The 17,379-nt window shown below is 36.7% G+C and overlaps 3 protein-coding genes across 3 annotated transcripts; 2 read left to right on the top strand and 1 right to left on the bottom strand.

Moving 5' to 3' along the window:
• Nucleotides 1–4,737: 4,737 nt before the first annotated feature.
• LOC105347479 (uncharacterized) lies at nucleotides 4,738–10,191 on the bottom strand. Its single transcript, XM_034455041.2, has 11 exons — nucleotides 10,016–10,191; nucleotides 9,269–9,457; nucleotides 8,765–8,860; nucleotides 8,418–8,655; nucleotides 7,399–7,544; nucleotides 7,027–7,188; nucleotides 6,802–6,883; nucleotides 6,509–6,672; nucleotides 6,335–6,406; nucleotides 5,188–5,379; nucleotides 4,738–4,992 (listed from the first exon to the last, which is right to left on the bottom strand). Exons 1-11 carry the CDS (start codon nucleotides 10,157–10,159, stop codon nucleotides 4,783–4,785), a joined length of 1,695 nt encoding a protein of 564 aa, XP_034310932.2. The 5' UTR covers nucleotides 10,160–10,191; the 3' UTR covers nucleotides 4,738–4,782.
• Nucleotides 10,192–10,378: 187 nt separating this feature from the next.
• Nucleotides 10,379–13,608, top strand: LOC105347456 (methylthioribose-1-phosphate isomerase). The gene is made up of 5 exons (XM_011456563.4): nucleotides 10,379–10,555; nucleotides 11,161–11,396; nucleotides 11,641–11,810; nucleotides 12,729–13,130; nucleotides 13,264–13,608. Exons 1-5 carry the CDS (start codon nucleotides 10,424–10,426, stop codon nucleotides 13,434–13,436), a joined length of 1,113 nt encoding a protein of 370 aa, XP_011454865.3. The 5' UTR covers nucleotides 10,379–10,423; the 3' UTR covers nucleotides 13,437–13,608.
• A 370-nt stretch (nucleotides 13,609–13,978) lies between these two features.
• LOC105347457 (C-type lectin 2) lies at nucleotides 13,979–16,325 on the top strand. The gene is made up of 5 exons (XM_011456564.4): nucleotides 13,979–14,239; nucleotides 14,723–14,910; nucleotides 15,139–15,250; nucleotides 15,648–15,752; nucleotides 15,943–16,325. The coding sequence occupies exons 1-5, from the start codon at nucleotides 14,185–14,187 to the stop codon at nucleotides 16,227–16,229; spliced, it is 747 nt and encodes a 248-aa protein (XP_011454866.3). The 5' UTR covers nucleotides 13,979–14,184; the 3' UTR covers nucleotides 16,230–16,325.
• The last annotated feature ends 1,054 nt before the right edge of the window (nucleotides 16,326–17,379 follow it).

Raw genomic sequence — 17,379 nt, 5'->3', positions numbered from 1 at the left:
TTCTCAGAAACTAAACAGCCAGGAAAGCTGAAACTTGTGTGGAAGCATCCTCAGGTAGTGTAGATTCAAAGTTGTAAAATTCATGACCCCCGGGGGTAGGGTGGGGCCACAATGGGGGGTCGAAGTTTTACATAGGAATATATAGAGTAAATCTTTAAAAATCTTCTTCTCAGAAACTAAACAGCCAGGAAAGCTGAAACTTGTGTGGAAGCATCCTCAGGTAGTGTAGATTCAAAGTTGTGAAATTCATGACCCCCGGGGGTAGGGTGGGGCCACAATGGGGGTTGAAGTTTTACATAGGAATATATAGAGTAAATCTTTAAAAATCTTCTTCTCAGAAACTAAACAACCAGGAAAGCTGAAACTTGTGTGGAAGCATCCTCAGGTAGTGTAGATTCAAAGTTGTGAAATTCATGACCCCTGGGTGTAGGGTGGGGCCACAATGGGGGGTCGGAGTTTTACATAGGTATATGAAGAGTAAATCTTTAAAAATCTTCTTCTCAGAAACTAAACAGCCAGGAAAGCTGAAACTTGTGTGGAAGCATCCTCAGGTAGTGTAGATTCAAAGTTGTGAAATTCATGACCCTCGGGGGTAGGGTGGGGCCACAATGGGGGTTGAAGTTTTACATAGGAATATATAGAGTAAATCTTTAAAAATCTTCTTCTCTGAAACCAAACAGCCAGGAAAGCTGAAACTTGTGTGGAAGCATCCTCAGGTAGTGTAGATTCAAAGTTGTAAAATTCATGACCCCCGGGGGTAGGGTGGGGCCACAATGGGGGGTCGAAGTTTTACATAGGAATATATAGAGTAAATCTTTAAAAATCTTCTTCTCAGAAACTAAACAGCCAGGAAAGCTGAAACTTGTGTGGAAGCATCCTCAGGTAGTGTAGATTCAAAGTTGTGAAATTCATGACCCCCGGGGGTAGGGTGGGGCCACAATGGGGGTCGAAGTTTTACATAGGAATATATAGAGTAAATCTTTAAAAATCTTCTTCTCAGAAACTAAACAGCCAGGAAAGCTGAAACTTGTGTGGAAGCATCCTCAGGTAGTGTAGATTCAAAGTTGTGAAATTCATGACCCCCGGGGGTAGGGTGGGGCCACAATGGGGGTTGAAGTTTTACATAGGAATATATAGAGTAAATCTTTAAAAATCTTCTTCTCTGAAACCAAACAGCCAGGAAAGCTGAAACTTGTGTGGAAGCATCCTCAGGTAGTGTAGATTCAAAGTTGTAAAATCCATGACCCCCGGGGGTAGGGTGGGGCCACAATGGGGGGTCGAAGTTTTACATAGGAATATATAGAGTAAATCTTTAAAAATCTTCTTCTCAGAAACTAAACAGCCAGGAAAGCTGAAACTTGTGTGGAAGCATCCTCAGGTAGTGTAGATTCAAAGTTGTGAAATTCATGACCCCCGGGGGTAGGGTGGGGCCACAATGGGGGTTGAAGTTTTACATAGGAATATATAGAGTAAATCTTTAAAAATCTTCTTCTCAGAAACTAAACAACCAGGAAAGCTGAAACTTGTGTGGAAGCATCCTCAGGTAGTGTAGATTCAAAGTTGTGAAATTCATGACCCCTGGGTGTAGGGTGGGGCCACAATGGGGGGTCGGAGTTTTACATAGGTATATAAAGAGTAAATCTTTAAAAATCTTCTTCTCAGAAACTAAACAGCCAGGAAAGCTGAAACTTGTGTGGAAGCATCCTCAGGTAGTGTAGATTCAAAGTTGTGAAATTCATGACCCCCGGGGGTAGGGTGGGGCCACAATGGGGGTTGAAGTTTTACATAGGAATATATAGAGTAAATCTTTAAAAATCTTCTTCTCTGAAACCAAACAGCCAGGAAAGCTGAAACTTGTGTGGAAGCATCCTCAGGTAGTGTAGATTCAAAGTTGTGAATCATGATCCCTGGGGGTAGGGTGGGGCCACAATGGGGGGTCAAAGTTTTACATAGGAAAATATAGAGTAAATCTTTAAAAATCATCTTCTCAAAAACTAATAAGCCAGGAAAGCTGAAACTTGTGTGGAAGCATCCTCAGGTAGTGTAGATTCAAAGTTGTGAATCATGATCCCTGGGGGTTGGGTGAGGCCACATTGGGGGGGGGGGGGTGTTAAAATTTTACATAGAAATATATAGAGTAAATCTTTAAAAATCTTCTTCTCAGAAACTATTCAGCCAGGAAAGCTGAAACTTTTGTGGAAGCATCCTCAGGCAGTATAGATTCAAAGTTGTGAATCATGATCCCTGGGGGTAGGGTGGGGCCACAATGGGGGTTGAAGTTTTACATAGGAATATATAGAGTAAATATTTAAAAATCTTCTTCTCAGAAACTAATAAGCCAGGAAAGCTGAAACTTGTGTGGAATTATCCTCAGGTAGTGTAGATTCAAAGTTGTGAAAATCATGATCCCTGGGGGTAGGGTGAGGCCACATTGGGGGGGGGGGGGTGTGTTAAAGTTTTACATAGGAATATATAGAGCAAATCTTTAAAAATCTTCTTCTTAGAAACGGATCAGCAAGATGATTCTTTATAATTGTTAAGACTTTGGCTCCAGGACAATTCTTCGGCCTCACAAGAAGGTTCAGAGTTTGATGCAGCTAAATATCCCATATATAAACAATTGAAAAGGATCTTTTTGAAAGCTGCAATATTCAACATGTGATATGACTATAAAATTGAGGCAGGCAGCTATTTTTTCATTAAAATCTTTTTGTATTACTGTATTTAGTTATTGCCCTTGATTTATTGATTCTTGATTATTTTAATTAATGCATCCACTGTTAACCAATTATTGTGATGATTATTTTTATACAATAATAAATATTCAATGTATATAAGTTGTTCTGCATAAGTAGTTTGGGGTTAGGCCGGATTATTTAGTTTATTTTTGATTTCCAATTTTTAGATACTGTGAATTATTTTAGGCCGGCACATATATAGGGACAGTGTCTCTTACATTAGAATGCTCAACTGTTTGTGGTTAAACTTGAACAGTTACAGATAGATTGAGTGTGTGGATATCCCTGCTCTATCTAATCTTCGTGTTTTTTAACCTATGACACAGAGTGGGCGCTCTTTCTTGCCCTGTATCGCATTAATACAAGTGTGTGGTCATACTTGCTTGTGTTATGTAGAGCTGTTGGCGCAAGTGTGTGGTCATTCCTGCTTGAGTTAACGTTGGTACCTGTTGAGTTGCGTAGGTGTGCGGACATCCCTGCCTGCGTAACGTTGAGTCCCTATACATGTGCAGGAGCGGTAATTAAAGTCTGCTCTTGTAAATATTGGCAGCAATCGGGGCTATCCCAGTTCCAAGGGGGAAAAATGGATTTTATTTATACAGGATCTACATGTATTATTGTACATTGTCCAGATTGTTTTTATTATGACTCCATTAAGCTGACTTTATCATACCTATTGTTCCTCAGGTGAGCGATGTGGCCCATGGGCCTCTTGTTTTTTTATTTCATCGTTCCTTGCCATTAACCTTTAAAAAGCATTACTTACTGTACCATAAAACCCCAAAAGTTCAATAATTGGTACATAGAATTTCATTTTTTAAAATTTAATTTACAAGCAAGACTATTGTATTAATTATTACCATAACATATGTGTATGATATACTTAGTCCAATCCAGCAAACTTGGAATATTTTGGGCTTTTTGGCCTTCACAACAGTATATACATAAGCAGTAGATGGCTTTTTAGCTCGATGAGACGAAGTCAGGGGGGGGGCTAATGCTATACCCCCAGCGTCGGGACCTGGTTAAAGTTTTTGTTGCAGGTCCAGTATCTAAGTTATTACTTGTCCTATCTTCACCGAACTTGCATGGATGATGCATCTGGACCTACTTATGGACTTGAAAGACTTGGATGCTGAATCTGAATCCTGAATTTTAGATGCTAGGGGAGGTTAAGGTTTTTGAGCAGGTTGAAGCTCGGCAAGCTTTGTACCGTGTAATCTGTGATTACCTATGTATTTTTTTCTTTGATCATTTCATATGCTGCATTATTATTGAAACTACTAGTTTATGAAGACTGATACTTAATTATTGATCAAACACATAATATACATTACAGGCTGATTAGAGGTGTGTTATGTTTTTTTTTATATATATTTACATTCTACTGTGTTTTTCCATTAAATTCCGTGATGGTTAAATGCCTCTAAATGCAACACCTATTCACTGCGTATGAATTTACGAGTAATTTACATAAGTAGTTCTCAAACAGTGATTTCTATGTTATCGGTTAAAAAATGTATTTCATGAATGTTGTCAAAACACCGTGTTTTATAATTATTCGACAAAAAATTGACTTTATTGTAAAAAGCAACATTTCAAGAGTTATTTATCATGGATTATATTTTCATGCTCGTCGATCTCATCTCAACAGTCTATGTGAAAACCAGTTTAAACTGGTTTTACAAAACAGCTGTTCTTGCTGTTACTTATTCACTCCCTCCGTGATCTGCACTTAATATCGATTTATTTACGTAAACAATTGATTTCTTCAGTAAGAGAATGTAAATATAAGCATTAAATGATTCATTTTTGACGTCGTCGTGTCAATAACTGCCGTCAGGTGAACAGACAAATTATCATAACGCGCTAACGCGCGTTATTCAATTTGTCTGCTCACCTGACGGCAGTTATTGACACGACGACGTCAAAAATAAATCATTTAATGCTATAGTATACTGTTTGTGTTGCCTCTGTATTGTCAATTTTTTAAAAAGAGAAAATGCTCCACGTACAATCAGTTCCGGATTCTCTATAGACTTTATTATGACATCTTTTCAACAATGTAATTAACTGCAGCGCTCAGTTCATTGCTACGTAGTTCAGTTGTTTCATTGCCACGACTCAAACTGTTCAGTAGGATTCGGTATTGGTTTTGTTTGCTTGCAGACCATCTATCAATCTGTATGTTCAAACTGTCATGGACTGTTAACAATGCTTTCAACTGATGTTGAGCCAGGTTGCTTCCAACTGCCTACAACAATAAAAAAAAAAAATTTATTACAATCATAACCACAATTACAGTTTATGAAATATTGTATTCTTACAGGTTGTGTCGTTTGTTTGTAATGAGATTCAGTATAATAAGACATCACCGTTTTACCCAGAATTTTGCATTCAATTTGGAACTATACTAAATCAATATCCTTTCTAATAAAAAGCTTCCCACCATTTGTAATATGTCCAGTGCATGTCTCAATCCTTGTTCAGCCTTTAACATGAATATAATAAGAAGCTGTCCTAGCAAAGCCCCGTGGATCACATCTGATGCGTCCATCACAGCACATCTTATGTCCATGATCCCTAAAGATACTTTATGCAATAAACCACGCAGACATTCTATCACTTTTGGAAATGCTGTCTGAAAAATAAATTAATTTTTTAATCAAATGTCATATTTTCTCAAATCGGACGTATTTGAATATATATGTTGCAGTGGTGTCGGACAAATTGAAAGTGTGTGGAAAAAAGTCCGGGGGTGGGGGTTATGGTTATGCATAACTTTACCAAAGTAAAGTCGGGAGAGGGGGGGGGGGGGCTATAAGCCCCAGCCCTGGTTCCGACGCCTGTGTTTTTGAAGATGATGAATCCAATCTATGGTCTGTAAAATGGGCATGTACAGTATTAAATTACGATGGTCAGATTTCTGGATCTTCGAAATTCGCATCTCAAATACCGACAGCATCTAGAGGATTCAGACCACACACACACACACATATATATATATATATGTGTGTGTGTGTGTGTGATTCATACGGGATATGAAGGCAGCGACATTGCACAAAATAATTATCAGCCTGTGATGTAATTATTTTTGTTTAATTTTTTTCTGCTATGATCGGTACCTTCATAACCCGCATGAATCATCAAAGAAAACATTTTATTGTTTATATTTACATCTTCTCTTTAACAAATTAATAAAATTGTAAAAAGTAATTTAAATTAACTAAATTACTGTTGATGTACATTAGGTAAAAGAAACACCCAAATCGTCTTCTGTGAGACTGAGTCTGACATCATGATTATTTCGTGCATTGGTTTTGACCAATCGATAAATGGAGCGTGTAGATTTCAGTCCTGTCAATTTCCTATCAGTTTCAGTCGCTATAGATATCGACCAATCGATAAACGGGGCATGTCGATATCAGTCCTGTTAGTTTCTATAGAGTTATAAATTAACTAATGTTTCCGTAGGAAATAGAGGGAATCATACTCGGTAAATGTAAATATAGTACATGTATAATAAACTTGGTGCCATATATGAAATTCTTGACAGAATGCTTAAAGATGATACACAGAACGAAAGCGTCAAGTACCTTTACATGGTTTTGCTTTGCCTCTTCTAAGCTCGAGTACACTGATATTATTTCTATACAGTCAGTTATCAGCTGGAAGTGAGAATATAAGATGACCATTGAAGGACGAAAGTAAAAAGAACTTTATTAAAGTTTTATCAAAATCTTTCTCATGGAATGAGAATACACATATACCGCTTTATCACACGTCAGACAGAACTCGATGACTCTACTGCACACGTCCAGGTGGTGGACCAGCAATAGACACATTCTCTCTTTCTGAATGGCAGTTCCATTTTCCTCAAGTTTCTGAAGCTCGAGGGAAATTGCCTTGACGTGCACCGCTTTCATCGTCTCTTCTGTGTATGAAAAAATCGTAGATTATTATTTTGTGGTGCTTTTGAAGAAAATATTTCTAGCATTACAAGTACCGGTAGTACTTTTATTGTATATGACTAGTGTAAGTACACAGTTCCATGCAGACAAACCCCTTGCAATCAAGAATCCTTGCAGATGCTTCAACAGTGGGTGTACAGATTCACCATACAGGTTTGTGGGAATTGCCAAACCCTGAAATTTAAAACTGATCATAAATATTGATATGGGTAAAAAAAAAACAAATCCGTTATTGGATGAAATTCCTGGGTTTTGGTCTCAATGAAAAATTTCGTAAATCTCATTGGTGTATTTCTATAAATCATTAATGAAATTACCTGCTCCAATATACTAGTATTGTTTTCCTTTCTTTGTGTACATTTACAGAAAGAGTTGACGAAAAGTTTTAGAACTCCACTGCTCCATGCTCTCAACAGTAGACTGTTCAGCATTTCTGTACACACATGCAATAAGGTTGTGTTTCTACAGCAAACTCGTACCTGTTAATGAGAACTTGTTTGCAAATGTTCTTCTCCTCTCTTAATTGGAAGTTGGTGTACGTGTGTACATGAAATACAGGCCTATATTTGTGATAGTTTACCAAATTAACGATTTTCATGAAAACAGCGAATTGTTGTTGAACTGATCAAATACATTCTTCTCGGACAACTATCCGGCGATCGCTGTTTGTTAAAGAATAAATTTGATACCAAATTTGAGTTTTGTAATTTGTTCAGGAATGATGAGGGCAAAACAAGATGGCTACAGTCGCTGAGTAGCTGTAATAAATCTCTCTCCACGAGCGGTCTGCACACCAAGTACATCCATTCTGTGATAGTATAGGACAATTCTTCCTCTGGAATTAAAAAGATTGGGTGGGTGGGGCGTCAGACACCTTTAACAGAAGACAGATAATGAACGTTATCCAGATAATACGTTCATCTGTTATAATAAGTTAAACAGTCTCATTGTCAAAGTAGGCATAATTAAACAATAAAATGCTTTCTTTGGGGATTCATTCGGGATATGAAGGTAGCGACATTGCAGAAAAAATACATAACCCGCAACGCGGGTTATGTAATTTTTTTCTGCAATGATCGTTACCTTCATAACCCGCATGAATCATCAAAGAAAGCATTTTATTATTTATAATAACATCTTTCTTTTAACTAATTAATAAATTGATTATGAAAAGTTAGTAAATTTCACTAAATTACTGTTAATGTACATGAGTACGTTAGCTAAAAGAAATAGCCAAGTCATCTCCTGTGAGACTTTGAGTCTGATATTATCATGATTATTTTGTGCAGTCCGTGATTTTTCTTAGGTTGCTGGTGGCTTCGACCAATCGATAAACAGGGCGTGTCCATTTTATTCGTGTCAGTTTCTGCCGCTGTAGATTTCGACCAATCGATAAACGGGGCGTGTAGATTTCAGTCTGCCTGTTTCTATAGAGCTATGAATTAACTATGTTTCCGTAAGAAATAGAGGAAATAATACTTAATAGATGTAAATATATATTCATAAATTCTCTTCTTAAAAATCCTCAGAAAGATGTGCAATAGTTATAGTTTACACTGTCGTGTTGTAAACTTTGAATTTACCGGGTGTAATTACTAGACAACCTGCCGCCTCTAGTCAGAGAGCCTATCAGCCGTTCTATGAACAAATTGCATGTAGTCTAATGGACGAATACTTGTATTTGTGTTTTCTATATTAGAGGTCGTACCTGTCTCCTTGGAACACCTTGTCAATTTCTCGGAGATACGTGAACAGAGGCGTAACCGGAGTTCTGTCGGGAATTCCCCTATTGACTTTATCGTTGATTCCCATGCTCGTATTTCTGACAGATCACACAAATCTATCAAATTCTGTACAATATCTTCACACCGCTCCAGTTCACTCTCTCTTTCTGGGATGTTTCTTTCACTCAGCTCTTTGGTTTTTTGACAAACTATTCTTGATATCTTAGAAAATAAGTAAATAATTCATGTTTATTCAACATTTATGAAGCGATACAAGTATTACGTACACACATGAAGAACTAGTATATACTATAGGTGTGGGGAAAATAACCTGTTCCAAATGGATCCGCTCCACTGTTGTCCTATTGACTCCAATCTGACTAATAGTGTAAACGTTTAGAGGTAGCAGCAATTTCCTGATATCTTTCTATAAAATATAGAGCAGAAACAATTTAGCTATATAGGTATATTCCTACTTGACACTGTTGTGTCCTTGTACTATATAAGGAATAAGGAATCATTCTTTGAATATTATGAGGTGATAATTTTGGTCGGGGCGTGATCAAATCCAATAAAGCCCGAAGGGCTTTATGATAGATTTGATCACGCCCCGACCGAAATTATCACCTCATAATATTCAAAGAATGATTCCTTATTACTTATATTTATATAATTTTAGGCCATCGTACGATTAAATCTTTAAATATAAATAAGCAAACCCCGCCAGTGCCTCAATTTGGCGTCATTTGTATTATGGGTTATATAGTACAAAATCGATACGTAGTGTTATCACAAGCAAAGACATTGGATAATGTAAATATACTCAAATAGTTACCATGGCCCATTCGTGTTTTTCTTCGTGTTCCTTGTTGGTTTTATCAAAAGATTTCAAACATCGAAACAAAAACTTGGATAGAACAGACGACATTGACTCCCTGGATTGGTCACAACAACTGGGGTTCTCAACCAAAGCGTCACACAATGTAAACACATTGGGAATCTCCATAAGTAATTTATCGGGCTCCTAAAATGTTCTCAAGCAATTAAATAGTTATATAGTTAACACATACCGGTACTAGTAATCTTTTTTATAGACATGTAATGTTCATTAATCAGTGTTTTCTTAAATACCTTTAAATAATGCCAAACATAGATGTTTGGTAACTTTTAAGAATGGTACCGAGGAAGCACTGAGGAATTCAAATTTTTTAAATATTATTTTTATATTATAAAATACAGTAACATTGTTGTAAAACGGTAACTTTTTTAAAAGAATCATTGGTAGTGAGCACTGAGGAATACACATTTTTGAAAAATAGTAACAAGTATTATGGTGTTCCGCCTTCACAACTTCGCTCTAAAGGCGAAAGTACGAAGATAGAAGTGGCCTTATCGGAACACCGTATAAAACAGTTACCAAACAGAAATGTATAAATTTTAAGAATGATAGAGAGCAACGAGGAGCTCAAATTACTGTATGTTAAGGGGAAATAAAGAATCAACATGAATATTAATATATGAAGGACTACGATCGGATTGTAAACAGGTCAAATGTAGGCCTAAGTTATTTTTTTAACCTTACCTTCACTCTGGAAATTATTTCATTAATTTCCTTCATGACAAGCAGACTGTTTGTTGTAAAACACAACGGATTAAAATGTTTTAAACTCAAACATGAGTTGATTTTCTGTGCTAGTGAAATCAGATCGCAGTTTACCTCTGTCATATTGAAAATTTACGCGCCAAAATCTTCAATATATTAAGTTTAAACAAGTCGATGACAGAATTTCTTACTTTGAACAGAAGTTATACATTTATTTTCTCTTTTATCAATTCTATCAAATCTAACAATTCTGTGAATAATTTTTTCATTGTTTCCACGAACAGTCTTTTAAAGAAAAAAAAGTTTGATAAAAATGAAAGTAAACCATCGTACAACTTAATACACGTGGAGCAATATTTTGGTTTCGATTTACAGAACAACATCAACATGACTTTGGAAGCTATCAAGTATGAAAATGACACGCTGGAAATTTTAGACCAGCTCTTACTACCCGGTGAACACAAGTATATTCCCATATCCTCGGTGGAGGACGGATGGAAGGCGATAAAACTCATGCAAGTGCGTATTAAACAATGACATGCTTGTCAGATTGTATGTCACCGCGACACTGATAATGATGGTGACAGTATTATCGTAGAGTTTTCTCCCATATCATGAATAGTTATTGAGGGATTAATGCTGACATGGCTTTGTATTAATTTTTTTACACTCCATATATTATACTGTATCCAATTGGTTGCATTACACACAATTGTTAAAAAGAGAGACGCGTAACGTTAGCTGTAGCTATACGAGTTATTGAACTTGATTCAGGACGATACGATAAAGAAGTGACAAGGTGTAGAAAAACTGTCCGATACATGTCCGTTCCTAGCATCATGAGTTTGCTGTCAAAACTTTTCAAAATTTTATTTTGCACGTCGTTTTAAATTAACAGAAGACAAAAAACCGAATAAAATGAAAGTGTTTACTGTTATTTAATGTAAACATAAAGAAATGATGATCATGCATGAGCATCGGTACAAAGTCAAAGGCCTTTGAATTTCTATCATAAGCCCTTAAAATGTATGGAAAGAGAGAATGATATACCCTATATATTTTTAATTCACGCGAGTCCTGCGATCGGTACATGAATATGTAAAATAAAAGTAAATTTCTTGTAGGTGAGGGGAGCGCCCGCTATCGCCATTGTGGGTTGTCTGAGTTTAGCGGTAGAGCTGAAGAAAACATTGTTTTCCAGCAAAGAAGAATTGTCCAAATTTATTGAAGAGAAGCTGAACTATCTTGTCACTTCACGGCCAACTGCTGTCAATATGGGCAAGGCAGCTAAGAAATTCATACAGAAATCGGAATCATTAACAACTAATTCAAAATTCACGCTACAGGATATGCTGAAAAGGTAACAGATTCACCTCTCGATTAAATACAGAATGAAAGTATTTTCATTTATTTCTCCCCCCCCCCCCCCTCCCAACCCACCCCCCAACCCCACCCGCCCCACACACAAAAAATTATAAGGAGAGGGCTAGTGTAACATAAATACTAGAATATGCACAGGACAATAAAAAAATGAACGACATTTTTATAATATATCAAAAGAATAATTTTATGTTAACATACTTTTTTTCTAATTGTGTATAAAGAATAGTGACAGCGATCGAGGAAATGCTTCCCAATGACATCTCAGTGAACAAGACCCTGAGTAAGTATGGCGCCGATCACATCCTACAGCTGTTCAATGACGAGCCCGTGGACATCTTGACCCACTGTAACACTGGCTCACTGGCCACCGCGGGGTACGGCACGGCACTAGGTAAGTCCTCATATACACACTCCTGGCCCTGGGCCCATGAAACTAAGATAAGCTCTTGTATCCCCAGTCTCATATTTCATTTTATTTGCTTTTTGAAAAAGATCCAAAGTGAGCTCGTTAGTGTTACGGCCCCAGAGCAGTATCTTTGCGTCATGGTGCAAGAAAATAACGTGTAACAGCATGTATGATGTTCCTGTTGTGTTAGACAGTTTAAAAAACAATATTTATATGTACATGTATTTATATGTATTTAAAAGTTTGTATTATTTATGGGGGGTTTTTTATATTAAAGGGGCTTGGGCATGATTTTATTTTCTATTATTTATGTATAAAATGGTTTACTTTCTCATTTTGAATAATTGACCAAAATTTGATACAGTGATAATAATTCATTGTTATGTAAAAGAAAAACTCGAGTCTTATATTTGTTTACAAATAATGTAAAGTATGGAATTACCGTTTCTTTGACAAAATGACTCGCGGTAAACAATGTACACTTATTCAATGTATTCAAAAATAATAATTATATCTACAGAAGAAAGCAACATTTGATTGAAACTTGTACAGTATTAATAAAACGAATGTAAATAACAACAAGGCTCGAGCTTTGTTTACAAAACAAAGATTTTTAAACTCTTTATCTTACTAAATAATTGACCTCAACAATTTGACAAAGCGTACCCATATTAACCAAAATGGAAATATAAAATTTTGAGCTCAAATCGTGTCCAAGTCCCTTTAAAGTACATGTACATACCATTCATATCCTCTAAACACAATATTTGTACTCGTGTACATCATGTATGAAAAACGTGTAATGTTTGCACAAATTAGTTCTGTATTATTAAATGATTTTTAAGTTGTGTATTTTCTTGTTTTGTTTATATTTAAAACAATTAATGAATCTTATTTTCATAGGTGTCATTCGAACTTTACACGAAAGAAAGAAATTACTGCATGTGTACTGCACAGAAACTCGCCCCTACAACCAAGGCGCGCGCCTGACTGCTTATGAACATGTATACGAGAAGATGCCGGCCACTCTGATCTGTGACAGTATGGTGTCCACCCTGATGGACCGCCGGGGGGTGTCCGCCGTGATCGTGGGGGCAGACCGGGTGGTGGTCAATGGGGACACGGCCAACAAGATCGGGACCTACCAGCTGGCCATAGCGGCGAAGCACCACGACATCCCGTTCTATGTGGCTTGTCCAACCACCACATTTGACCCACATCTTGAGACGGGGAAAGACATCCACATCGAGGAAAGACCCCACGAAGAGATGACCCACTTCAATGGCGTCTCAGTTGCCGCACCAGGTACGGATGGCTTTTTCTTAACACTGGCGATATGATTGTGTATGCATGGACGCACGCACGCGCACGTACGCATAAGCATTTACAAATTCATACACAATTAATTTATGGGGGTTTTTTTGTTTGTTATTTTTAGGTATTAACTGTTGGAACCCGGCCTTTGACGTGACCCCAGCGTCACTGATTACTGGGGGGATCGTCACAGAGTTTGGGGTGTTCAAGCCGTCGGAACTGGCGGAGAAACTGGTGCCCATCGGTATGTCCCTGCACCTGGAGGACCCTGACCATGTTAACACGGGTCCATCGTGATTCATCACACAACTACCCACAGTCATCTAACTCACATAACAATCGTTCTTGTTCATGTCAAAATTGTGAAACTGTTTTATTTCTAGAATATTACTGGATCATTAAAGAGATACCGGTATTGTGTATGTTTACAAAATGACTGTTATCATATCGAAATAAATTCATAATGTTTTCTTTGTTTTTATATTATAATATCTCCCAAGACTCCAATACTACACGTACATCTACATATATTGTATGGATTTATTGGATTGAAGTTATCCATTTATGTTTTGTCAAAGATAGTCACGGTTCATTCTATTGATTTGAAAAATACACACTTTTATGAGCATCAATATCGTACCGGTATGCACGCCAATTGTTTCGAGGAAGAACTATCAAAGTGATAAATAGGATATAAAGTATTTTATTGTATGTACCATCAAAACAACAACCTCCATTTAATGGTTCCAAAAGGAATAGAGGAGTAATTTTACAAAGACTCTCGATGAATCAACGCCGCATTGACAGCCCTGTTTCACCGTTAAAATATTCGTAGAATATAGTTGTGTCCAGATTTACGATCAAAAAATCCAATTGTTGGACGTCTATATGTGAGGAAATCAGCGGCACAAAATGATGAAGGCTATCGATCGTCGAGGAGCTCCCACTAACAAGGCACCAGCACCGCGCACCGACTCCCAAATATGGATCTGTATCCAAAGATCCCAAAATAGATAGGTGTAAATCAGGACTGGATCTGAAGACAATGTGGGTCGAGATCGGCTTGATTCTGGTGGAGATCTTAACTGCATGTGTAGATGGTAAGTTCGTTCTGTTATGTAATTGAATTTTATACCTGATATCCTTCTTTCTCTAAAAATACCATTTTTTTCTTGGTAAAGTAATGTGAAAAAAAAATAGCAAATCCTAAAAAAAATTATTTTGTTTGCCAACCCTGAGCGCTATTAAGATGCTAGTGTTTGTTTAACTTGGAATTTGATTTTTAAAAAAAAACTAATTTAACTCAAAAAACTGTCTCCTACGATAATCATAAATCGTGAAAGAAAGTGGGGATATTTTCATCACTTGTAACAATGTGCCTCACTGATTCAGTTCAAAGCACTGTGTCGGTAGGTTACAATGTATATCGTCTACACAAGTGTTTTGCAAACATAGGAATGCTCTTTAGCTCATTGGTATTTTTAGAATAATCTTCGTTTTTTAAGATTTTTTACTGAAGCAATAACGTCAGGAACCGTTGTCTTTCTGATTTTGTTCAGCATTTGTCACTATTTTGTTTTTAGGACTAACCATGGAGGGGTGTGAAAATGGGTGGACGTTTCACAAACACCTCTGCTATCAGTTGAACTCTGACCCCTACGGCACCCTGACCCACGGGGAGGCGATCGCAGTGTGCATGGCCAAGGGTGCGGATCTGACAAGTGTCTGGGGCAAAAAGGAGAGAGACTTCATTGCGCAGGAACTTCTCAGCGTAAGCCAGTGCTTACTGCATGACATAGATATACCCGTCTAAATCGTGTAGTTTATAATATAAAAAATTGCATCCCTTTTATTATATTTTTTATAGAATATGAGTGTAGATTTTTTGCAACACTGATTTACACGGGGAGCGCTTATGTTTGATAGTGTAACTTTCGTAACAATAGTTGATTTTGTATAATAAACGACGCAAAATACATGTATATTTTTTGGCACACAGACAAGCAAAGAGGAGAGTGCGTGGATAGGACTGAGACAGGATTACCGTGGCAACAAGTACGTGTGGACGTGGTCGGACGGGTCACCGGCGGACGAAGCCAGCTGGAAATATGGTCTGTCATATAGAATGAGTTTACAAAATACCTGATTTTACCTGAATTTATCTTGAAGATGGTTTATGTATAGAGAAATTGATGGAAACCCCTTCCCGATATCACGGTTTTGACTTAATCAGTATGTTTTGCTAACGTTGTATAGTACTTTGAGATGATATGTGTATGGGGAGGGGTATTGCCTCCTGTTGTCGATAAGATCTGTGAAAAAACCCTTGGCTCAATCAATGACTACCGATACATGAATATAAAACAATTTAAAAACGTGTTAGCTGTTTATAATAGTTTGAATAAAAAGGTTTTTTAACTCAATTTTAGGTGGGGTTTTCTATATTCGAGATACGATATTGAAGGTGAAGTTTAAGAGTAACTTGTTGGTTTTTTTTCTATAAATCAGGAAACACTGACGACTTCACCGGACTGTGCGGGATCCTCCGGACGGACGGGACAGAGGATCTCCGGAACTGCACGGACCCGCTCCGGACTTTTATCTGCAAGAAGAGTTCAGTATTTTTAAAAAGACCCAAACTTGATTTATTGCTCGAAGTTAATAATTGCAATAAAAAAATTCGGTAGGAGAGGGGGGGGGGGCTAGTAAGTAAAAGAAGAGTGGATTTGATGATGCGTTATTGCGATATTGTATGAAATAATGTTTAAAAGACAATTACAATTTTTATTAACTTATGTTACAGACCTAAAAATGTGGTACGTGGTTAGTGATGTTTTTGAGAACGCCTACCGTGACGAAGATTTTAGCGTGGAGCCACAGAAGCTTCTATTTGAGAGGGTGTGGCCTCCAAAAGTGGAGTTCATTAATGACTATCTGAAACACCTCGCCAAGACGACTGTCTCCAAGGAAACGGATTGTGCGTACAAGTGTTTCCGGGCAAATGCGTGCAGGGCTTTCTCTGTACAGTGTATAGTAAACTGGAACTGTGAAAAGTACGACTGTGAGGTTTACCGTCCAAACGCGTTTTGATTCATTGCCATATATAATAAACATATGACTTATTATATTTTTATTGGTCCAATTTTGTAGCACTGTAATATTAAAATGTTTATAACGCACATTGGTTATCATGGGTAATGTGTTGTTTATCTAAAAGAGGGAGAACATTACCATTGCGAAAAGAAATAATATATTTTGAAATTATATTGAAAATAAGGTATTTACCAGAAAGAATTCAAAACTCAAAATTTACAACATGACACTACTTTGAAGTCATACAGAAAGTAACAACCAGAATTACATGTTATGAAATAAAATATGCATATTTGTTATTAGTTTTAATTTTGTCTAAAGTAATAGACATGCCTGGTCTTCAATATCAAATAATTTTAAAGTATATATAATTGAGATTCTTTTGAAAAGGTACCCAACTAAGCGTAAAAATGCTTAAGTAAGATACTGCGGAAGTAAAATATCAACAAAATCTGATATTTTTTTAAAACGATTTAAAACAGTGTATATTTAACATGACATCAATTGTAACCCTTGAATATGTTCAATAATTGGAATATGCTGATTTAAACAGGCATAGATGTATATTAAAACATCATAATAGTGTCATTTCTGAAAAAACTTCAGTGCCCTTTCTTGTATAGCTTGGGCTTTGTTCTATATTTTTGTCATGGTCTAAATAAGGTCTAATGGAAAACCAACCGATTTCAATTAACAAAAACGTGGAGTACATTAAAAATATCATTTTATGTATCATTGCACATTTTAGAAAAATGATACAAGTGCGTAAATTCGTGGCAAAATTCGCATATCATTGAAACAATGCACTTTTTGTGACTGAGATGGCTTAGTGGTTAGAGCTCCAGACATGCATTAGGTAACCTTATAGAACTTAGTCTGGTTCTCGACCCGGGGACCCCAAACGCAGTCGTGGAGTTTGATATTACAAAACCTTATAGAAATATGTTTTTCTTATCATTGATTGAAATATTTAAAACTGAATGTAGTGAGAAGCCGTACCTTTATTAACCTGTATTATAACACTATCAATTAGATTTAGTTGGAAAAGTTTAGATTTGAAATTGTTTTTTACGACGAAACCAAATGGGCATTTCCACTATCTTATACACGCATTTTCTTTGTCTTATAGATAGCTACAATTCTTGCA

Source organism: Magallana gigas, chromosome 7 (assembly GCF_963853765.1).
Source record: "Magallana gigas chromosome 7, xbMagGiga1.1, whole genome shotgun sequence".
NCBI lineage: Eukaryota > Metazoa > Mollusca > Bivalvia > Ostreida > Ostreidae > Magallana > Magallana gigas.
This window is presented reverse-complemented; position numbering and strand designations above follow the sequence as displayed.

Coding starts and splice junctions, on each gene's coding strand:
- LOC105347479 (XM_034455041.2), bottom strand. CDS start 10,159: ATGACAGAGGTAAACTGCGATCTGATTTCACTAGCACAGAAAATCAAC. Junction 6,407..6,508: donor GTCTGACGTGTGATAAAGCG/GTATATGTGTAT, acceptor TCTCACTTCCAG/CTGATAACTGACTGTATAGA. Junction 5,380..6,334: donor CAAAGCAAAACCATGTAAAG/GTACTTGACGCT, acceptor TTTATTTTTCAG/ACAGCATTTCCAAAAGTGAT.
- LOC105347456 (XM_011456563.4), top strand. CDS start 10,424: ATGACTTTGGAAGCTATCAAGTATGAAAATGACACGCTGGAAATTTTA. Junction 11,811..12,728: donor GGGGTACGGCACGGCACTAG/GTAAGTCCTCAT, acceptor TTATTTTCATAG/GTGTCATTCGAACTTTACAC. Junction 13,131..13,263: donor CGTCTCAGTTGCCGCACCAG/GTACGGATGGCT, acceptor TGTTATTTTTAG/GTATTAACTGTTGGAACCCG.
- LOC105347457 (XM_011456564.4), top strand. CDS start 14,185: ATGTGGGTCGAGATCGGCTTGATTCTGGTGGAGATCTTAACTGCATGT. Junction 14,911..15,138: donor TTGCGCAGGAACTTCTCAGC/GTAAGCCAGTGC, acceptor TTTGGCACACAG/ACAAGCAAAGAGGAGAGTGC. Junction 15,251..15,647: donor CGAAGCCAGCTGGAAATATG/GTCTGTCATATA, acceptor TCTATAAATCAG/GAAACACTGACGACTTCACC.